Source organism: Accipiter gentilis, chromosome 26, assembly GCF_929443795.1.
Source record: "Accipiter gentilis chromosome 26, bAccGen1.1, whole genome shotgun sequence".
NCBI lineage: Eukaryota > Metazoa > Chordata > Aves > Accipitriformes > Accipitridae > Astur > Astur gentilis.
The window spans coordinates 22,721,606-22,744,850 of NC_064905.1; the positions used below are offsets into that span (position 1 = coordinate 22,721,606).

At 57.8% G+C, this 23,245-nt stretch overlaps 1 protein-coding gene and 1 long non-coding RNA gene across 2 annotated transcripts; both read left to right on the plus strand.

Annotated features, from left to right (window-relative positions):
* Positions 1–7,628: 7,628 nt before the first annotated feature.
* Positions 7,629–9,134, plus strand: POU4F3 (POU class 4 homeobox 3). The gene is made up of 2 exons (XM_049830044.1): positions 7,629–7,858; positions 8,141–9,134. The coding sequence occupies exons 1-2, from the start codon at positions 7,739–7,741 to the stop codon at positions 9,074–9,076; spliced, it is 1,056 nt and encodes a 351-aa protein (XP_049686001.1). The 5' UTR covers positions 7,629–7,738; the 3' UTR covers positions 9,077–9,134.
* A 960-nt stretch (positions 9,135–10,094) lies between these two features.
* LOC126051177 (uncharacterized) lies at positions 10,095–14,367 on the plus strand. The gene is made up of 3 exons (XR_007509734.1): positions 10,095–10,202; positions 11,121–11,195; positions 13,233–14,367. It is a non-coding gene; the product is annotated as an uncharacterized LOC126051177 (long non-coding RNA).
* The last annotated feature ends 8,878 nt before the right edge of the window (positions 14,368–23,245 follow it).

A 23,245-nucleotide genomic window follows, 5' to 3' on the forward strand; every position in this document is an offset into this window, starting at 1 on the left:
AAGCATTTCAATGCTGCAGTGTGGCTTTGGCACTTCTAGTTTTCTGACGTAGCCACAATGCTTTTCTAATACTACAGGCTTTCTAGTTTTGATCTAGGATTACTACTCGCAAACACTCACTCAGCCTTCTGGAGCTGCCCGTGCCCACTGCCTGTGACCAGTAACGTACCCAAGACTTTGCGCTCCGAGAGCTCCTCTGCATGCAGCTGGCAAAACTTCATTTTGTTTTTTAATTACAGGAGATGAGAGCAAGGACTTATAATTTAATCTGAAGCAACGTTCAAACCCCAGGTAATTCCCCTCTCCTCTCCTGGGAAGGAAGCTCAGCAACGGCCCTGACTGCCCCGTCCTTCGGTGGGCTAGCCCGTGGTAACCCACGCGGAGCGGACCCGCAGCCGTTCCCTGTCGGCAGAGGAAGCCCATCCTCGACGAGATGAAGAGCTGCGAGGGATGGAGTCCTGGGAGGGAAACTTCGCTGCTACTTCCAGCACCATGAGCAATAGGACTTGTGGGTAGTTATTCTGCTTCCCACGACTCTTCCCGTGCTCCCGGATTGCCCTCCCTGGCCTGTCCAACCCAGACTTTCCAGGTCTCAGCTGCGCCAGCAGACACGAGGTAGGAACAGCGAAAGACAAATCATGGAAGAGAAAGATATGGGACAAAAACATGTGTCGCAAAATCCGCTTGAGTCAGATTAGTTGCATGTGCTGCTGTTAATGGGTCGGCACCCAGCTCCACAACCAGTGTGGAAACTGCGCAGTCACCACCAGGGACTGGCAGGGAGGTCCAGTACATCCAGGGGACATCGGGCAGAGCCAGGGCCACCTGACCAGCCGGGAAAGCCCATGCTTGGAGCAGAGTGTACTGATCCACGTGGGTGATGGCAGAGCCACACGGCTCGGGAGCGCTTGCTACCAGAGCAGGTCAGTAATGTCGATGAGACAAGCACTTACTGAAAACTTTTGTTGCTCTTGTCTCAATGGAATGCTATGCCTTTACTGTTCTCTCAAATCCCTGTAAGGAGTAATCCAGCAGTCACAGAATGGTTAAGAGATGGCGTCTGCAGCCGTATAACGATGTACATTGCATTTTTCTGACTTCTAATTTATTGTCATTATTTTCTTCCAGGCTCTGGCAGTTTTGGGGGTAAGCAGTCTGTCAGCTCAAGCTGTGTGTCCTGCCGCAGGTTTATGTTACTTCACCAACGGGCCTTTTCCCTGGGTGGATGCCGAGAGACAGCTGCAGCGAGCTCCAAACTTGCTCTGCCACGTGCAGACACCTCGGTGCGCCCTGCCCTGCGTGCACCACGCGCTCCAGCCCCAGGGAGAGCACAGGCACCGTCCCCTGTCCCTCACCACCCTGGTCCTTACGGCCAGCACAGCTCCCCAGACCCACAGCTCCAGGTCCTTGTCCACTTCTCCGAAAGAGAAATGCCGGCACCGGCAGCAACCTTTATTTCCCTGGGTTGTGCCCGGTTGGTCAGACTGACTCCGGCTGCGTGGGGGCTGCGTGTCAACTGCTCGCTGCAAGTTTTTGGTTGTGTTTACTGTCAGTGTGCGGCTCAGCGATTGGAGCTGCGGGGCTTTACCAGGTGCTGCGGGACACGCTGCTGAATGCCGGCTGGCTCTGGCTTTGCTTCCACAACTCGTCTTCATGCCTGTCGGAGACGCGCACCTTGGGGTCAGCCCTGCAGCAGCCCCTGGGAACCCCCCTCCTGCAGCTCCATGCCTCTTCCCAACTCCAAGCTGGTCCCTGCCCACTGGGCTGTGGTGACCCTCAGCAAGCTGCTGAGCCCCTCAGCACCTGGCCCGTTTGCATGGGGAGATGGCTCAGGAGCAGTGGGAAACGTGCTTTTGTCTTAAACTGCCTGTGAGATATCTCTGCTGCAGGACCTGGCTGAGAATCTCTGCCGAGTGGTACCTTTGCTGCGATGCTGCTTGCAGCTTTTCTCTCTGAAATAGTTTCCATCACACCCTCACCTGTATTAAAAACTTCCACGAATGCCAACGGTCCTTCCCTGGCCCTTGGCTTTAACCCTTCAAGTTGTCCTTCAAAACACCCTTACAGCACCTTTCACTCTCTCAAGCCTTCTCTTCTGGGTGAGGCCCCAGCTGACCTCTCACTGTACCCCCACCAAGGCGCAATTATAACTCCAGTGCAGTGCTGCCTCTCTGCTTAACCCTGTTACTTTCAGCCCTGCGGAGGAATGGACTACTCTAAAACCCGAGTGCTCTGGGTGACACTCTATAGCCTCGGAGACCTCCTCGCTGTCAGACCCCTTCCCTTTGAAAGCCTGACACGGTGTGGCCCCGCTACTGAGCCGGGCAGCTCCTGTAACTTAGCAACTTTCTTTTTGCTTTGTCAAGTTGGGCTCTTCAATCTCCTTAATGAATAAGAGAATCAAGCCAGGTAATTGATGCTTGGCCGTTTAGCTGATGAATAATTGACTGTCTGGGTAATCCTAGATATTTCCTCGATCAGATTGTGCAGTGGAACAGCTATATCATACTGGGTACAGCATGGCTCACACTTTTAGGGTACTAGAAATGTGCTGTGCAAACCCAAGTTCTGCAGGAACCTTCCAAAGTCAGCGCTCGTCACTCTTCCTTCCCACGCATCAGGCGCACAAGCTCGAGAAGTTGGCCCGTGTGAACCTCATGAGGTTCAACGAGGCCAAGTTCAAGGTCCTGCCCCTGGGTCGGAGCAACCCCCAGTATCAATACAGGCTGGGAGGTGAAGGGATAGAGAGCAGCCCTGCAGAGAAGGACTTGGGGGTGGATGAAAATCTGGACACGAGCCAGCAACATGCACTCACAGTCCCAAAAGCCAACCGTATCCTGGGCTGCATCCAAAGCAGCATGGCCAGCAGGTTGAGGGAGGGGATTCTGCTCCTCTGCTCTGCTCTGGTGAGACCCCACCTGCAGTACTGCGTCCAGTTCTGGAATCTTCAGCACAGTAAGGACATGGACCTGTTGGAATGGGTCCAGAAGGGGGACACCAAAATGATCAGAGGGATGGAACACCTCTGCTGTGAGGACAGGCTGAGACAGTTGGGGTTTTTCAGCCTGTAGAAGAGAAGGCTCTGGGGAGACCTTACAGCAGCCTGCCAGTACTTAAAGGGGGCTTACAAGAAAGATGGGGACAAACTTTTTAGCGGGGCCTATAGTGATAGGACAAGGGGTAATGGTTTTAAACTAAAAGAGGGCAGATTCAGACTAGATGTAAGGAAGAAATGTTTTACAATGAGGATGGTGAGGTACTGGACCAGGTTGCCCAGAGAGGTGGTAGATGCCCCCTCCCTGGAAACATTCCAGGTCGGGTTGGACGGGGCTCTGAGCAACCTGATCTAGTTGAAGACGTCCCTGCTCAGTGCAGGGGGGTTGCACTAGATGGTCTTTAAAGGTCCCTTCCAACCCAAACCATTCTATGATTTTGTGATAACAGGCTGCATCTCAGCGTCGCAGAACTTGCTTTATCACATGAATCTTGAGTCAGGTCTGAAAAACATGACTTCTTTTTCAGATACACAGTGAAGACAAATGCGAGGGCATGACAGCGAAACCCTCCCAGGACTCAGGGTGGGCAGGGTAGGGGAACAAAGGCTCCAAAGCAGGAGACAGAAAGTGGGTACCCATGGCTGTGTTCCCCCAGCGAGCAGAAGGAAAGTGTCTTTGTGTTAGCGATGCATGCTTTAGCTTACTCACGGATCTCAAAAGGTATAGTAGTGGTATACTCCAGACGAGCCAGATTTGCAGGGAATTATGTGGTTGTTTTAAACAGCAATTGAAGAAAATTTAATGGGGCAAGTTACGTTGGCTTTGTGACTGTAATAGCTAGTGCTGCTTAGTCCAAGGTAGAGAGGATATTGGCATGAACTGTGTGTTAAATTACATGTTTATATTTCAAACTTCCATCAGTCCTTTGTAAGCATTTACTATATAATAATATAATAATTTTATAATTTTTATAATTTTTTATAATTTTTAAACTAAATTGAATTGATACAATGAAATCAAAAGCCTATCGACAACGCTCTTACTGTGATTGGCTTTGAATTAAAATCTAAATAAGAACAGGGTATTTTGATGTATTAGGAAAATGGATAGCAATCTTTGAATTGTGACAAAGAATAAAATAGCACATGCTTTTAATCTGACTTTTACCTTCAGATTTTCAATGAGTGCTAGTGATGTTTCATCAGGGTATGGGTTTGGTGGTGGGGTTTTTTTTCTTCCAGAAATACCATTAATTATTTACCAGTAGGTGAATGATCTCTGAAATCTATTGCAGTGACACCTTTGAGTCTGCTGATAGTTTCTGATGGCAAACCATCTGGGCTCTTTTAACTTGTTATTGTTTATCCTTTGGACTTCTCTCCTCTGTTTGTAAGGTGTAACGTCAGTAGACAGGGCCAGGAACATCAATATTTTACAGCTTTAATTAAAGGGAGCTCAGCAGCTACATTACCCAGACTGGTTCCTTTCAAAGCGGCTGCCTTCAGGAGGGAAGGAAAAGCCTGTGCTTAAAACAGGCAGTCAGGAAAGGTGTGCCTGGGGTAGGCTGTGACAGAAGCCAGGTCTGAGCTGTGACACGAGTCCCGGACCGAGCTCTGTGTCCCACCGTGTGATCTTTGGCTGCATCCTCCGAACAGCGCGTGCGGTTTCACACGAGAAGGGGGAATGAGGCGTGCAAGGTCTCCGACTTCTCCTCCTTGCTTGAAAGGGAACAGCAGAGAGATGGGGAAAAAATGCCGGCCCCGTGCAAATGCTCTCAGAGCCAGGGATAGGGAGACGTGCTCTGCCAAACGGGCACTACCTCAGGCTTCATACCCAGCTTTCCGTTTGCATCCTCTTGTTTATTTACAATAACCAGAGAGCCCTAAATAAAGGGAGGATTAAAACCAAAACAAAACAAAGGCCTGAAATTCATCCCTCTATTAATTACTTCCAACGCAGCAGGACTGCCTATAAATATGGTGCCACTTTAGATAAAACTTTCATGCAGCTATTTAGGCCCTCTGAAATATAAATGATTTCCTTTAAATTTTTCATCATAAATCAGGGCACGGAGCTTTGCGACAATGCGCCGGTTCCCCCCGACGGGAAGAAGCTGCTTTCCCAGCTCCATCCTCCGCGCCCCTCGCAGCCCGACCCCGGCGCCCCCTCCCCGGCCGCGCACCTCGGGCGGGCAGCGCCGGTGCGGGCACCCGCGGCCCCGCGCATCCCCCCCGCGCATCCCCCCTGCACCTCCGCGCATCCCCCCTGCGCGCCCCGCGCATCCCCCCTGCACCTCCGCGCATCCACCCTGCGCCCCCCGCGCATCCCCCCTGCACCTCCGCGCATCCCCCCTGCGCGCCCCGCGCAACCCCCTGCGCCCCCGCGCATCCCCCCCGCGCATCCCCCCTGCGCCCCCCGCGCATCCCCCCTGCACCTCCGCGCATCCATCCTGCGCCCCCCGCGCATCCCGCGCACCCACCCTGCGAGCCCCCGGCGCTGCCCGCAGCCCGCCCCAACCCCCCCCGAGTCCCCCCCCCCAGCTCAGCGCCCCCCGGGGCCGCCGGCAGCCGCCCCCCCCGGTTGGGGGCCGGGCTGGGCCGCGGTGGTCCCGGGGCGCAGTGCCACGGTCACCCCCCCCCCAAACGCCGGTATCTGCCAGGCCGGGCTCGCAGGCAGAGACACCCCCCCGCCCGCTGCACAGGCACCCTCCTCTGCGCCTCGTCCCATCTCATCGATCTACGTGCCGGCATTTTTAGGGGAGAGACCAGCACCCCAAAACCACGTAGCAGACTGCGAACCGTTCGTTCTGAAGTACGGAACTGCCACCGAGCCCGCGCTCCCACCCGCTTTGCGGTACAGAGGCCAGATGTTGCAAACATCTTTGGTGTGCGCATGTCTCCCAAATTAAAGGCATTTTACCACCGAAGCAGTACCTCTTCTTCTCTCTGGCCACCACATCAAGGCCAATCCATGTGTCAGGAAACGAAGATGGCAGCTTCTTTGGCTCTTGCTCTGTATTTATTAATGCTCCTAAAACTCTTGGAAACTTTAAATCCAGGAGTAGATTTTATTTTTGGTTAGGAACTTCAAATTTCATGCTTGCAAAATACTTGCGTCCCTGGACCACCAAAGCCTAGCAGTGCCTGAAGATATGTGAAGATTAGGAGAAAGCAAAAATAAAACGACAGCTCAATAGCAGAATTATGCTAATGTCAGGACTATTTTTCTCGGGAGGGGTGGCAGCTGTCCTCTCATACTGAGTCAAACATCAGCTGTACTACGTATGGGACAGTGGCACAGCTCACTGAACATCTCTCAGTTTACTCTCCTATACTTGATTTTATGGGATTTATGAAGGTTCAGAGCCGGGGGGGGGGGGGGGGGGGTGTGCCTGTGATCACAGCAACATTTCAGCCGCTGAGGGAAGGGCAGGACCAGTGTTACTGCGAGCCACCCCTGTGCCCGGGCTGTGGCCCTGGGCAGGGAGCTTAGAGCCTCTCCGGAACTTGAAGCTGCAGCAGAGACACTTAAGAAGGCCCATACTCTACCCAGACAGATAGATTTCTCACAATTTCCTATGAAAACAAACTCCTCGGTGGAAATACTTCCTTGCACTTTCTCAGTTGCAACGGCAGCCCTGCCCGCAGTCCCCCAGTAACCCCGCAGCACTGAGGGACACTGCCAGCAGCTGAATTTTCCTCTCCCTGGTCTATCCCCCCATGCAGGCAGCACAGACCCTGGGCCTGGCCCTGTCGCTCTGCTTTCGGTGGGAGATCCACCCAAGTAAGAAGTGCAGGGTGGGTCCCCGAGTGACAATTCACATGGGCATCTGACGGGACCGGCTGCCAGAGGCGGGGTGCTGGACAGTTTAAATCCAAGCTCGCCATTGCTGGGTGCTTGATTCGGCTTGCTGGAGCACTGCCTGCTTTCCCGGCTGGCTGTGGCCCAGCGCTGCTGCTCAGAGGCCGCGCTGCAGGGTTTCTACTAGTCCTGCAGGAACCACAAACGACGGTTTTTTCCCTTCGATGCACTGTGGCTTGCTTGGTTTATCCCTCCAGCATGCGAATACGCGGCATTGCTCCCCCGGCTCGGGGGCAGAGGAGCCTTTCTGCGGGGGGCTGTGGGGCAGGTTTTGGTGGCGAGTGCCAGCAGCTGGGCGCAGCCACAGCGCACACACAGGCAGCAGGTCCCTGGGCACGGACGGTCCCTCCCGTCCAAACTTCAGCCCATGGGCTTTACCCACGGAGAAATGTCCCCTCCTCCCGTCCCCGTCCCCGTCCCCGCAGCCGAGCGAAGGGCAGGATTCGGGGAGAGGGGGGAGGGCACAGCCAGGGCTGCCCGGGGGCCCGGCCCGGCCGGGGGCTGCCAGCGGCTCCCGGCCCCGCACTGGCAGCCCCCGGCCCCGACGGCGCGTCCCGCCGCCCCGAGCGGGGTGCTGGAGGACGGTGCGGGGACGGGGAGCCGGGGGGGGGGCCCGGGGGGGGGCCGGGGCCTCCTGCTGCCCCGGTGCTGCCCGCGCTGCCCTCGGCTCCCCGCGGCGCATCACGCCTGCGCGGGGCCCGGTGCTGGCAGGCAGCGTGTAAGATGAGTGAAGAAGCGGGTGGGGGGGGTCGGGGGGGGGGGGGACGAGCGGGCGCGCAGGGGAAGCTCTGCCATCGAAAATCGCTCACTTGGGCAGTGGCGAGGCAGAGCGACAACCCCGAGCCGATGTCAGGGGCTGCCTACCTGCGAGGTGCGCGAAGATGATGGCCATGAACGCCAAGCAGCCGTTCGCCATGCACGCCGCCCTCCAGGAGCCCAAGTTCTCCAGCCTGCACTCCAGCGCGGAGGCAATGCGCAGAGTTTGCCTCCCGGCCCCGCAGGTATGTAGATGAAGCATAATTAGCGCTTTAAGGCAGATTTTTCTGACAGGCACCGGCTTAATGTTTTTTTCATGTCGCCAGAACAATCGCGCGTCTCGGAACCTCTCTCCCCCCTCTCCCGCTCCCGTCTCTGATCCGCACGTCTGCGCGAGCGGGGCTGCCGCCTTCGTATTAATTTTTATGACCCGAGCTCCGAGGAGGAACCGCGGTGCCGGGGCAGGTTTTTCATCCGGAGATGACACTATTCCCCACTGACTCCGCCATGCGCCTTCTCGCCCGCAGCTGCAGGGCAATATATTCGGGAGCTTTGATGAGAGCCTGCTGGCCCGCGCGGAGGCTCTGGCGGCCGTCGACATCGTCCCCCACGCCAAGGGCCACCACCACCACCACCACCAGCCCCCCCCCTTCAAGCCGGACGCCACCTACCACGCCATGAGCGGCGTCCCCTGCGCCGCCGCCCTCCCGCACCCCGCCGCCCTCGCCGCCCACCCGCACCCGCACCCGCACCCGCTCCCGCTCCCGCACCCGGCGCTGGACGGCGGCGACCTGCTGGAGCACCTCTCGCCCTCGCTGGCCGTCGGCGGGCTGGCCGAGCCCCCCGCCCTGCCCGCGCCGCCGCCGCCGCCGCCGCCGCCGCCGCCGCCCGCCGCGGGTCCCCTGGCCGTGGGCGCCGGCCCCCCGGCCGCGGGCGTGGGGCCCCCGGGGGGCCCGGCGCCGCCGCCCCCCGCCGCCCCCGAGGCGGAGTCGGACCCGCGGGAGCTGGAGGCCTTCGCCGAGCGCTTCAAGCAGCGGCGCGTCCGGCTGGGGGTGACCCAGGCCGACGTGGGGGCGGCGCTGGCGGCCCTCAAGCTGCCGGGCGTGGGGTCGCTGAGCCAGAGCACCATCTGCCGCTTCGAGTCGCTGACGCTGTCGCACAACAACATGACGGCGCTGCGGCCGGTGCTGCAGGCCTGGCTGGAGGGCGCCGAGGCCGCCCACCGCGACCGGGCCGCCGGCCCCGAGCTGCTGGCCGGCGCCGAGCGCAAGCGCAAGCGGACCTCCATCGCCGCCCCGGAGAAGCGCTCGCTGGAGGCCTACTTCGCGCTGCAGCCGCGGCCCTCCTCCGAGAAGATCGCCGCCATCGCCGAGAAGCTGGACCTCAAGAAGAACGTGGTGCGCGTCTGGTTCTGCAACCAGCGACAGAAGCAGAAGCGCATGAAGTACTCGGCGGTGCACTGACGGCGCCCGGCCCCGCCGCGAAAGGGACGCGACGCGACGGCCACGACCAGCCCCCCACCCCCCCCCCGACCCCGGCCCCGGCCCCGGCCCCGGCCCCGTCGAGGCGGCCCGGCCCCGCCGCCCGCCCCGGGACCGGAGCCGAGCGCGGCGGCGGGGGCGCGGGGCCGGGGAGCGTCGCGGCGGGGGCGTCCGCCGTGTCCCGGGCTCCGTCCCCCGACGGGCGCAGCCGCCCGCCGCGCCTTGCTCCGGGCCAGCGCCGCTCCCCACCCCGCTCTGGAATAAAGCTTTATTTTTCAACCCGAAGCGACGTGTCTTTCCTCGCCGGCCCGCGACGCCGACGCCGAAGGAAATTACGGCGACCGCGGAACCAACGAACGCCCTTCGGCGGGGCGGCCCCCCCGCCAGACGGGGCGAGGCTTCGCCCCGCCGGACCCCCCCCGGTCCCGCCGGACACCCCCCCCCACCACCACCCGGGCCCCGCTCCGCGCCCGCGGACCGCCGCCGCGGAGGGTGACCCGGCAGCCGCGGGCGCCGCTGCGCGTCCCTCCCGCCCCGTCGGGTGGAAACAACAAATCCCCCCAAAGGAAACCTGCGGCGGGCTCATTTCTAATGCTGTTTAGAGGTGGGGGGAGGCTTTTATTTACGATTCCCAGAAGCACCTTAACGATTAAAAATGAATGATCGAAGCGCGAGCCGCCGCTGAACGTTTCACTTCGGCGTTTCAATGAGTGACAGACATCAAACCGGAGAACCGGGTCTCGCCCTCCTCCCCCGCCAGGGAACGACCCCGCCGGTTCAGCCTTTTAATTGCAGGTGGCCGGGAAGCCGCAGCGCTCCCTCGCTGCCTGTTTTTCCGATCAGCCCTCCGGATTCTTCCCCAATCAAACGTCCGTTAATAATAAATGCCCTTGTGCCATTCCATTATATTGTGGGTTCTGCAAATTTAAAATAAGGGTGATGCAATATTAATCGCCTCCCGTCGTACATAAAAGGGGCAGAAGGCAGCTCAGGCGGCATTCTTCCCCCGCCGCCCGGTCGGACTCGGGCCGGCGCTCTCCGCCGCACGGCTCCCGGTGCCGCCGGGCGCGGGGGGCTTCGGGCGGCCGGTTTCGCACAAACAACCCAGGTAAGGGGCGTTTTTCTCCACCCCCCCCCCGCCGACTGCCCCGGGGGTCGCGGTCCCGGACGGCCGCTCGGCGCCCCTCCGCCCGGAGCCGGCGGCCGTCGGGGCTCCAGGCGGGCGGGAGTGTCCGGCCCGACGGGGCGGGGCCGGGAGCGGGGCTGGGGTCCGGCGGTGCCCGGCGCGGTGCCGCTCTCTCGGCCGCCCGGCAGCGCCGACCGCCGGGAGCCGATCCCCCCGCCGCGGGCGAGAGGCAGCAGCCCCGCACGGGAAGGAGAGATCCCGCCCGGGCACCGCAGGCTGACGCCGTTGCCCAAGCCTTCTTTTTGTCTGCCGGGACGGAACAGAAGTGACTTAAAGGTCCGAAAGCGGTCCGCGGACGGAATTGCTATCCTCCCCGGCTTGCGCTAAAACTAGCTGCAGCCTCGCCTAACCGAGCCTGAGCCTCACTTAGCCCCTTTACGAGGAGAACCTCGCAGCTGTGGTGGCCGTATTTTCTTGCCTGTTCACTTCTGAAAAGGACATCGGACCGTGCTTGTTCTTAGGACGGCAAAGGTGTCACTGCAGTTTTACTTTTTGTGGCTGTTCTGGTTTTGCCTAGATCTGCCACGTTTTTGTGACAATTCTGCATTTGTCCCTTTTGCATCAGTCCAGAGAACAGCTTAACGATGTAAAACAAGTCCTAAACGAACTTTCCCAAACTTGCAGTTACTGTCCCAGAAATGAGCTCCTGCGTGCTCCTTCCCGCCCCCCCCCCCCCCCCGCCAGATACGCTGACCAGGGAGACCTGAAGCGCCTGGTCCTTCTTGCTTGCCCTCCTTTATTCCTGGTTCCTCGCTGCACAAAGGCAGCGCTGCAGAGGCGCTCTTTGCCCAGATTTCACTCTTTGCAAATTCCGGGTTTATTTTCGCTCTGCACGTGCAGGTTTGTGCCTTGCTCTGCCCAGATATCACATACCGGACCTGATCACTTCATTTGCAGTTTCACTTCAGAGGTCAGGTACGTGCTGTTTTAATCATTGTTGGTGCCTTATTCTTTCCCTGGGTTTGGCTCCCAAAGCTCTGGTGCCAGGTAAATACACTGTGATACAGGAAACTCGTCTGATCTTCCCGGAGCTGGGGATTAAGTTCCTTCTACTTCAGTGGGAATAGTTCGGAACCGGTATTTATTGCTGAGGAGGCACAAAGAAGCAGCCTACATTTTCTTCTTGGTCTAACTTAAGTAGTGCCCTGAAGCCAGAAGGCAATGCCAAGGGGTGGGGGAAGGAAGGCAGAAGGAGTCAGCGCTCAGCAGGATCCCTGCCTGGCAGTGGAGTCAGGCCTGGGTGTGCATCCTTCTTCTCCAGTCTCACCTTTTTCTCCCTGCTGCCACGAGCATGGTCATCTCTGGCTTCTCAGCCACCCCACATCCCCGCAAAGCCAAGGCACAGGCAGTTTTGGCTGCCATTGGGAGCTGCAAAGAGAGTTTTACTGGTGGCTGCTGCTCTTAAACGGTAAGGTTTGCATTTCTGATCCTGGGACTCGGCGCCCTGGGATACGGACGATGCGTTACGCACACGAGGCACCGCTCACTTTTCGGTCCCCTTGTGCTGTTAAAAGGCTTCGTGGGAAGCTGTGTCCTGCCAAGCTGCCAAACAAATCCGGTGAGGAGCATCAGCGGGAGAAGCCTGGCGGAGGACTGCAGCCCTTCACGGGCAGCCTGCCTGGCCTCCATCCTGCCTGGCCTCCATCCACCTCCACACACAGGGGCCTCCACCCCTGCCGTGCCCGGCACCCTGGACGGAGGCCAGTGCTGGCCCTGGGTCTGCCGGCTGCGGTCAGGCTGGGCAAGGGGCTGTGCCGGGGTCACCCTCACCCTCTCAGGGTACCAGTTTTGTACCAGCTGCCACCAAAACGCAAATCCCCGCTCCCTCGTGCCCTGCTGCTCTCTCCAGGTGCGTGAGGATCAGGACTCTGAGCTCTCTCGGAGAGCTGGGGCTCCTTGTCCCGGTCAGCAGGTCTCTGGGACCTACCCTGGGACACTTAATTCCTCAACAGCCCCCCCCCACCCCGACCCTCCCACAGGTAACATAGAAAAAGCAGGCCAAACTTGCTGAGAAACTAATTCCCTTTTTGTGACAGCCCAGCTAAAGGGGAAAGTGAAACCTGCTGAACTGGGAGATGGGCAGGGAAATGCCCAGTAAAGCCCATGTGTATGAGACAAAGGTTCAGCAGGCAAACCCCTGTCTATGGTTTCTGAACCACCAAGAATTGATTTATTATTTTTTTCCCCATTCCATGTTTGTTCCTTAATATCCTGCTCTCTGTCTCCCGGGGACTGCACACGAGAGATGAAAGCACAGAAAACCAAACAAGCCATTGGCGGTGCTCACTCAATTGATTTTTACACAAAATTTGCCTTCATGCACGAAGGATGGAAAAATGATCCCATTAATAATGAATAACAAAAACAAATGCAGGGAGGAAATCAATAGAAGCACATCTGATATCACGGGAGCTGGGGCGGGGGGGAGCCCCCGGACGTATAAAAGCACACGTGGGAGGAGAGGGTGGAGAGGGGGGCGAGGAACGCAAGAGTCTTGGGACGGGGCAGATGGGGACAGCCGGCACTGGTGGGTCTGGGGCTGGGGGGGGTACGGGGGGGGGGTTGCGGGGGGCTTGGGGTGTGCAGGAGCGAGGCAGCAGCCTGCTGCCATGGTGCAGATGTGAATGGTTGATGGCCTGGCAGGAGCGTGCGTGCGTGTGCATGCGTGTGTGCCTGTGCGTGCGCGTGTCTGCCTGTCTGAGCAGGGTTTGGCCGCCAGTGTCCCGTGGGAGTTGCAGGGCTCCGCTGAGGGTCCCAGCTCCTGGCTGCTCCTGCAAACTGGGGTGCAGAGCAGGTCACGCACCAGGAGCTGGTCAAAGGAGGCAGCCGCTGGCAAGTGGAGCGCAAGCTGGAGCTGGGGCCATGTTTATTTCCCAGAGAAAACTGGTGAGTTTCAGCTGCAAAAATCCTAACTTCCAGTCTCTTCTTCCTCCGCACTTTCCCCCCTCCAAGGTTTCACCCCTCGTGAGCTTGCAAGGAGGAGGTTTGCCCTCCCTGGGAGATACGTCCAGTTTGGAATGAAAAACGTTTCTTAGGAAAGCAGTTTCTGCTGGAGCTGATCTGTGCCGAGAGCCCAGCCTTTGCTCCAGGCCCCTGCGCTTGGGGCTGTGGTCCACGTGGCTGGAGTGAGGATTAGCACCTGCACCCCAGAGATGTGGGACACCAGGGTGAGGTACTGCCACGGCACTGGGGCCAGAGGACTGGGAGTCCCAGCACCTCGGGCAGCCCAGCCCAGCCCAGGTAAGCCCAGCTCAGCAAGGGAGAAGCGGTCAGAGCAGCCCCAGGACAGCCACCTGCCTTCGAGCAGGGCTTCCAGGGCGAGCAGGGCACCCCGAGAAGGGAGCTCTGGCTGGGCAGCCTGGCAGGTCCCCAGCAGCCCGTACCACTGCCAGCCCATCGCCACCCAAACGAGCCCGGCCCTCAGCCCAGTGCAGAGATGGGACTGTGCCCTCCGTCACCCGCCGGTTCAACTGGACCAGCCCGGGGATGCTAAGAGCATGTGGCCATAGGCTTCAGGTGGGCATTCACAGCAACAGGAGCTCTGTGGAGACTCACCGATTCAAGAGAAAATGCCGCTTTACACCAATACAAAGCAGAAGGAATTCATTCCAGTCGTACAGCTTCGCTAGTTATTTTCAGAACAGAGTGTTTTAAAGCAATTAGCAAATTTGTCTTTAATGACACTAGTTGTGCTTTGCGGTTTGCCTGGAAATGTTAGATACAAATTTAGTCCATCATCAAGACATGGTTTAGACTTTGTCACTTTAAGCAAATTTAGACCTATATATGGTGACACGCGTCACAACATTTTCAGTAGAATTTTATATGGAGGAGCAAAACAATACACAGAGGAAAGTAAAATGCTTTGACTGTTTTTAAATCCAAAGAGAATTAAAAATGTACAATAATGCTACATAAATCTGTATCAGCTATTGTAAAATAGTACTGACATGTGGTAAATGTCTTCAACCTGCCTGGTGAAAATGAAGCTCCTAAATGCACAGTGTAAGGTAGAGGTGGTCTCAAAATTGCTGAACCCCCACATCCACCTCTCAGGCAGCGGAGTTTGTGGGCGCTCAGGGTCGGCTTGGTGTTTTCATTCCCTCCTGGTGTGCAAGGGGAACCGGGAACCGACTGCCTGCACCAGCCATGTCACCCAGCCCTTGCCGGTGGCTGCCTGGGGAGCTCATGGGGGGCGAGGGGGGGGCAGCCCTGCCAGCGCCCAGGCACATCCAGCGCTGCGCTGCTGCCGGGACCAGACACCCCCCGCACCGCCTCCTACCCTGCCTGGTTCGCAGTGGCAGAGCCTGATCCTGACGTGGGTTATTTATAAACATTTGAAGAGCACGATATCTCTCCATTTACTCACTGTCAGAACAGAAAAGCTGGGAGGGAAACCAAGCCACCATCCACCAAACGAGCAAAGCGTTTGGGTAGTGCAAGGGAACTAAATAATTCAGGTCCTGTTTAAAAGTGTGGTGTTGTGTAATTTCAGCGGAACCATCTTGGTTTGACTCCCTACATTCTCACACTTGAAGGAGATGCTCCCACCAGGCAGGTGAGCCGAGCTTCTCTTTCCAGGACAGAAAGAAGCAGGGAGCAGGTGGGGAGGTTAATCACACTGTCAGCATTTGCTTGCTTTTTAAACTTGCATGAGTTTGGAGATCAAAATGGAGAGGAGATGTAGGGCAGATGGATTTGCAGGGAAACCTTTGATTTTTCTCCTCCTGAGGCTGGTGTGTCTAAGGCATGCCTTCTGCGAGTTTACCGGAGCCCTTATTTACACAGGGTGAGCCCTGCTGCTGGATCCCGAAAGCACTGGGGAGGTTGCCGGAGGGAGGACTGCAGTACGGGGGACAAATCCTCCCCCCGGGTGCCCCTCTGGCAGGGGCCGAGAGGCAGCACCCTGGGCTGCCTGGGGCAGAAGCACGCTCCAGGGCTGCTGCTGCTTCGCTCTGTTAAGAGCCACCCCAGGGCCCCAGCAGCCCCAAACCGGGTGGATACAACTGGGGGTATGACAGCAGGGGCCACCTCGGAGGGACCGCCGTCACCATCACCCTCTGAGCTGCCTTTGCCTGTGCAAGCGAGAGTTAGCATCCTCCTAAACAGACCTCTGCCAAACTGTGTGAACAAAAAATAAGGTGCTGCCCAGGCGAACAGACCCGTTGTCCAGCCCCGCTGCGCTGATCCCTCCCGGATGGCGCGGGAAGCTGTCGTGTGATGCTCTGCACCTGCAGGAGGGCTCGGGGGGAGCTGGGTCTGGTGCCGCTGGAGGTGATGCTCCTTGGTCTCCCCTGGCACAGACCCCTTGGCCTCGCAGCAAGGGGTCCCACCACCTTCACTTTTGCATCTTGAAGTCGCTTCCGAACAGCAGCTGGAGCCGTTCTTCAGGCTGCGGAAAGGCGGGAGAGGGCCAGCATGGGAAGCGCAACACCCACTCCCCAGGGCTCCCCTGCAGCACACGGCCAGAGAGGCAGATGGATGCTGCGGAGGCTCTGGTGTATTTGGGCTTGCCTTGTGTTACCAGTTCTGGGAAGAAGAGACAAGGAAGGATCGCAGCTGATCATGCTCTTCAGATGCGCAGCGAGCGGGGCCACGTGCAGGAGCTGCAGTATTTATGGCACACAGAGAACATCCCTTTCATCTCCCGTGTTTGAAATCCTCTTCCAGAGCTACCTGTGGGACAGTGCCGCACAGAGCACGCCCAAATACACTGTATAATTCACACAACAAAAAACACATAAAAGGATCTTAGGCCTAGAAGACAAACCCACTAAAAAAATCAGGAAATTATTTGGGGAGAAGGATTAAATTTTCAAGACCTCTGCAGGATGCATAGCTATGGAAGCTTCAGCTGAGGACGCCATGGTCACCTGTTGGTTGCCAGACCCTAAAGTATTTTTGCAGGTCACCTGGCAGGTCTCTCCTTTGCGTGCAGTGTACCTACAGCTTACCGCAAGCCAGCCACGACCAGACGGGCTCCGCCGGAGCAGCCCCGAGCTTGCACCAACGCACCCCCAGGCCAGAGCCCGAGCCCTGCGTCTGCCGCGGTCAGCGCTGGCTCCTGTGGGACACGCCAAGGAGGACCCTGCACACCACAGCCCCGCACGAAGGCGGCCAGCTTGTTTCTCACACAAGCCCCATGCCGGCGGTGTGCCGGCCGTGCTGCCCCGAGCCCAGGGGCTGAGCTGGCCCCTGAGCTCGCCAGCCCACAGCCCCGCACCGCTCCGATGGAGCCCGGCGCTTACGTGTTCCTTCAGCAGCTCTGTGAGCAAGAACAAAGCTTGTCAAGGATCTGAGTCAGAGATGATACTTAAAATTTGATATCGCAGTTGTTTCAGAATACATCTGTTTTTCCCCAAATGCCAAAACAGATTAGTCTACAACCGTTACCACATTATGGCCTGAGTGCAGTTTTCTGCCTATAAAAAAAAAGCAAAACGCAGACATCCTCCTTTAAGTAATGTAGTGAGAACATATAAAAGCATCTGAACTTCTGTTTATTGCTCGGTTGGTTTTATGCTCTGCGACTCCCCAGCCGGCTGATGGCCATGGCTTTGGGGACTCTCAAGGGACAAGCAGCACGCAGGCACTTTTTTTGCAGCACGTGTCCAGTCTGCTCCAGCCGTGGCTGAAACGTGCCTCGTTGCCTGCAGAAGGATTTCCTTCTGTCACCAGCACGGCAACTGCGTCTGGCCTGCTGCCGTCTCTCCACACTTCATCGTGCCATGTACTGCCTGTTCCTCCAAGGCTGGCCTCTCCTCCCGAAGCCTTGTGTTCCCATGGAGCAGAGGAACGAGTGTGTGGGTCTCCCTGGGGTAGCAACAGGATGGGAGGTTTAGGGACGGTGAATTTGGGTAGGAACAAGGATAGGCTCTCTTGGATCCCTTTGCTGGAAGAGGAACCTCAGAGACAGTTGCAAATGGGATGGAGCTGGAGGGAGAGCTGGGGCACGGCTCTAAGGGGAGCACTGGGGGGGTGTTTTGACCAAGTACTGAAGCCCACAGGGTTGAAATGCCTCACAACTCAAAATAACTCTAGAGACAGAAGGAAATATTTAGGAAAAAAAATTATATTTCTTTAAATGCTGGACTTTATGATTCTATGGAGTCAGTCCAGGCCAAAGCTGTTTGGAGGAGCAGAGTGGCAGCAGTGCGCACAGCCCCTGTCCCCCTGCAAACGGGGCACGTGAGCCAGTCATGTAGTATTAGCGGCTCCACGTTGCAGTCAGGTTGGATGCCACGTGCAGGCACATTAACATGGAAAACACATTAGCCCCCACTGAGGAAGCCTGAGCAAATTGGCCACGAGACATGGTGTCCTGGGATTTAACATCGATGCCATTCCCTGGGATGCCACGGCGGAGCTGAGGTGCGGCCCAAAGAGCAGGTTTGCTCCAATTCACCGCAGTCCCAGGCAGCCAAAAGAACACCGGATTGGGAGCGCTCCTCTTGAACGGCATGGATCCCGTCACTCTGCTGCAGCCCCGTGTCGTCCCTGCGCTTCAGCCCCTGAGTGGGGGCTGCCGTGGGTGGCTGCACGTGCCACGGCCGCTGCGGCTCCCACCCCGCTGCGGCTCCCACCCCGCTGCCTCCACCAGCCTCGTCCCGCTCCGGGAGCAGCCCCGTGGACACTGACACCCTCCCATACCGCGGAATGAGCGGGAGAGCACGTCTGCCCTGTCCCTCAGCAGACAGCTTCTATCCTAAAACCGCCTCATTAAATATTAACCCCAGAGACAAGAGCATTTCTGGTCTTTCAGGGAAAGAGGCACATTTTCAGTGCTCCGTGGAAGACCTCCTTTCCCTGGTACCCCGTCACGCGTACTTGGATGAGGCTGGCACGCGGCCACCCCAGCCCGCATCTCCCACCGGACCGGGAAGGGACACGGAGCCGTCACCGGGCTGTCCCCTTAGCTGACCCTGCGGCGATTCCCAACAGCTGCCCTGAGCCCGCTCCCCTGGGCCGACGCTGGTGCGGGGCTTCATGGGGGCACTTCTGGGGTCGGGCAGCTCTGCCAAATTGCGTCTGCACCATGCACCCTGCGCCGTTTGTCCTGGACCATGGGCCCTGTGCTCCAAGGAGGGAGCTGAGACAGGCCGGAGGAGAAGACCCTGACGGCGTGGGCTGGGGAGGGGACCCGGGGACGAGCAGAGTCGTGGTCAGGAGCTAGAGGAGGAAAACCTCGCGTGAGCGGAGAAGCACACAGGGCATCTCCGTGTCTGCCTAAACCCCCCACCCGTGCCAGCCAGGAGCCCGGGTCTGCGCCCCAGCACGGGGACCGAGCTGCTCGGTGGCAGGGGCTGCATTTGGCTCTGCTGGGGGGACGCGCCGGGGGCTGAGCCCCTCCTGCCGCCTCCCGGGGCATCGCCTGATGGCAGCCCGTCCCCGGGACGGCGTGGGTCCTGCACGGCTGCGGCAGCGGGAGCAGCGGCAGAGGAAACGGGAGAGCAGCAGCACCTAGGCACATCAATAATTCATAAAATGCCAGCAGCAACAAAGGGAGAGAGGGACCAGAAGCAGGAGAACAGAATATCGCAGAGCTTTTTAATGGTCTTTTTCTATTAGTGTCAGCTCTGTGGCTGGTTTCAGGCAGGAGAAGTTTCCCTGGACACCCCCAGAATTTTGGGACAGGGGCCGAGCGTGCCCTCCTCGGCCAGGGCCTGCTCCCCAGCCCCGCGGCGGTGTCCGACGGCAGTCACAGGTCTCCAATGCTTTCAGAAGGACCCGCAGGGTGGGATGGCACGGCCCGGGCACGGTCCCTCCTGGCCGAGGAGCTGCAAGAGACGATCGTGCTGCAAAGAGCAAGCAGAGAGGCTGGGCTTGGCTTTGTTGGCTATGCTCCATCTATAACCTCCAAAGGAGCCCGAGTTTGAGCGAAACCCTCTGCTCTGGCTGACTCCGGCCACCTCCACGGACCTCACGCCTGTCTCTGCAGCCCTCACTGTGGCTGAACCCTGCAGCCCCCTTCCCTTCTGTCGGGGGAAATCTACAGACTCCCCACGTACAGGAAAAAACAGGGTTTTTTTCCTTAAAACACAGGGAAAGCATTAGGCCAGATCAGGGAGCTCCGTGCCCGGGGTCTGTGTGCGCCCTGCCATGCAGCAGCTGACGTGATGGATGGGGATGTGCCCTGTCAAAGTTTAACAACGCCCAGACCCATGTGCTCCCCCACGATGCCTGGCCGGTGCCTCACCGCGGCTGTCGGCTGGAGGGACGCGACGAGCACGTGCTGCACGTGGGGCAGGGGGCGGCCAGCCCCACGATTTCAGCCCCCAAATCCACCTCTGGAGCCCTACCACGGAGTTACTGAAGGGTTTAAATAACATTATCCCCTTTCAGGGCTGCAGAAACGGAGGGGTGGGTGGTGAGCGGTGCGGTGCGGTGCAGCATGGTGGGTACCACCACTGCAGCATGCATGCCGAGGGGCTGGACTCCCCATCGCCGGCTCCTCAGGCTTCCTTCGGACCACTCCTTCCTCTGTGTTCCCAAGGTATAGTTTCCAAAACTAGTAATTATTTAAACCTCACAGAAAAGCACAACCATGAATTCATTTTTCTGCCCTTAGTTTAATAGCCTAGCAGCCAGAAAATATAAGAGGATTGTTCTACAAATAGGTTCGCTGTGAAATGCAATTAGCCAGAGTGAAGCCAATTACCATTTTAATCATTGCTATCCTGCATAAAAAAATACACCAGGAGAAAAAAAATGGATATATTACCAAAACGGTGAGGACTGGATCCCAGTCAGAACCACAGTCCAAGACCTTTCTGTTTATCTCACCCTCCACAGCAAGTGTTCGCTGTGCCCGTGGCCGAGCCCCCAGGGGAGCCCCCATTAACCCCCCCAGGGCTGCAGGGGATGGGCTCGGACAGAGGTGGGGTGCGGATGGCTGCTGCCTTCTGCCTCCCTCGTGAACGTGCACGCCTCCCAGCCCCGCTAGCCCAGCCGATGCTGAACAGGAAAACAGCGTCTAGTTTGCCGACGGTGCTGGCCAAGGGCCATGCTGCTGCTGTCTCGCCCGTGGCTTTGCAAGAGCCACTCTTTTTGGGGATAAGCATCTTCAAGGGATGCCCAGACCCAGCACGCAGCATTCCCCTTCGACAAAGCCGTGTCGTGCTATTGCTAACTGACTGCTGGCAGTCGGGTCGAGCTGGAGTCAGGCAGATCCCTGGGCCAGGTCCCTGTAGGGACCTTCCCCCCTCGGGGACCTGCCCCGGGGCCCCGAGCACTGGTGAAATGCAAGGCCGAGCGGGGAGCTGGGAAAGCGAATGCCGTCTTCGCCCACACCGCAGCGGCAGGACCCTCCCCAGCTCTGCCGCCCGGTGCCAGCTCGGGGCTGCTGCCCTCCGACACGGGACCTGGGGGTCTCCCCGGCAGATGCTGGCACTGTGGCAGCCGAGAGGCCCTGCAGACAGCCCAGGGCAAAATTTTTAATTTGGCATCACACTTCAACCTGAAACCTGAAAAAAATTAAAAAAGAATGACAAGATGTCAGCATCTCCAAGCCCGCACATCCGAACGGCTAATCACAGCTCCACGGACCGGGAGCAACACTCGGCAGCATTGCGGGACGCCGGCCCTCACGGGAGCCCACTGTGGCTCAAGGGCTGTGACACTGCCAGAGGAAACCAAAGTGCTGAAAATCAGCTCATGTCACATAGCTGCAATGAGAAAGAAAAAGGCTGCTCATTTTGGACCTTGGGAACTTGGGCAGATTTGAGGCGGAGTATCCAAACCACGAAATTTCAAGCATCCTTCCTGTACGCTTGGCAGACAAGTTGGACCACGTAAGAAATAGCCCTTTAAAAGTCAGAGAGATCTAAACACTTGAAAAGGTATACAGTTCAAAAATCTCCACGGAGAACGCTCTTTCTCCAGCAGCAGCAGCAGCAGCTCTGTGCTGTTACGTGGCAGAGCGGAGCCAGCGGCTTCCGAGCCGCCCAGAGCAACGAGCCCGGGGGGGCGGATCGGGGAGAGGGAGAGGGGAACCCAGGCTGCTGCGGGCATGCTGGCTGCAGGCTTTTCTGAAAAACTGTCTGGATACCCAGCTTGCCTAAAAGACATTACATTTGCACTACCACGTCAGCAGATCCAGGACCACTGCAGTCGGTTTAGGTTTGGGTTTTCCCTGGGGGGATCTATTCCCCGACCAAGCACTCGCCGCAGCCCTGTTCCCCCAAGGACCAGGGCCATCGGTGCCTTCCCAGCCTGGAGAGCAGCACTGAGGCTTTCTGAGGAGATGAATGAGCCGGTACTGCCAAGGTCCTGGTCTGCAGCAGCCTTGGTGTCGACCTGAGCCTGTCCAGGGGCTGTGGCTCATCCGTCCCCTCTCGTATCTGCACTCCTGGAGCCTACTCTGCTGGTTAGTTAGTGAGGGTGTCCCTGCATGCAGCAAATTGCTTTATTAGAATTTAGATTTTTAATGAAATCGAGGGGAAGTACATATTAAAGGCAATAACTTGTACTGTTTCCAAAGGCCACATCCTGCTGATCAGGTAGCTACCAAAAAATTTGTCAAAATGACTCGCATTTTGCAGCTCACAATTAATTGCTCTTGAAAGAGCCGCAGTCCGAGAATTACTGGCTGAAGTGTTTTGAGAAAATAAAGGGGAGCAGGAAGGGGGGCCACGGCACAGCAGCACGGGGCTCTGCGTGGAACAGGACCAGCTCTCTGAACATGGGAAAGGGCCTTGCAGATGCTCCTAACTGCCAGCCTGCAATTAATAAATTATTGAGATAATCCTGGAAAAAGCAGATGAAAAGGGGGATGAAAGACACTAGTGGAAGACAGACAGCCCCACTGTTCGGGAAGGATCTAAGCTATCGCGTCCAAAAACCGTTTTAATCTCCTGCTGTCAGAAAGCGCTGATCACTCGCGGCGCTGGCGAGGGGGGACGCGGGGTGGGGACTGTCAACTCCATCTCCTCTCCCCTCACAGAGCGGAGACAGGCTCTTTGCATCTCACCATTCGGGCAGAGCCAGCTGAGGTTATCCCCAGCTCCTTCCCACAGCTCCTCGGAGGGGCCGAGGCAACGGGGAGGACCCCAGGCCCCCCGAGCTGCTGCCAGCTGGGTTTGGGGCCAGGCCGGGCTGCGGACACACTAGGATGGAGCAGGGCACGCAGGCACCCAGGGAGCCCCAGCCACCCGCCAAGCTGTCAAAAATCCTCACAGCAGCAGCGACATCAAGCAAAACACATGAATAAAGAAACTTAGCAGCAAAATCAAAGTATGCAAGAACCTCTTTAGCACAGCACCACCAAAAGGTCCCTCAGTAATTCCGATTGTTTTTATTACTTAAGAAAAGACAGCTCTTTTTTTTACAGAAAGAAAGGAATGGGAAAAGTGGGATCACAAAATCAAAGCAGTTAGAGATGGAAAGACCCGATGGCTCAGTGAGGCTCCCGGCATCCTCCCCGCAGCAGGAGGGGGGGGTGATGTCCCCTGGCACATGAAATGCGGCCTTGCAGGGGGGAAAGATCTGCTTCCCTGTCATTCTGGGCTTTTTTCTTTTGAAATGTGTAATTCAGCAGCAGGAGGCTCTTCAACAGAGTATTTTATATCTCACTATGTCTCAAACATAATGTCAGCACCACAGCCGAGCTCCCAGTTCCTGCAGCAGGTTATTGCAGGCTTTACCCATAAATTTAGAGTTTCGGCAGTCCGCAGCTGACGAGTCAGGGCTGGCGAGTGTTCACAGGAGTAACTGTTCTCCCACGTGTGTTGAGTGTTTCAGTTACACAGGCCATAAAATAAACACAGGAGCGGGAGTCTGAACTGACAGTGCGTTTCCTTTGCTGACTGCACGATTTCTCATGTACCTTACCCAGATGTAACGAGCTCTCCGGGCAGTCCCGAGGGCCACATCTCAGGGGAGCCTGCCGGTGCTGCCTCTCCGTGAGGGCTGCGGACCTGGCCCTGCTGCGGCCATCTCCCTGGAGGTCCTCTCCCTCCCCCGTGGGG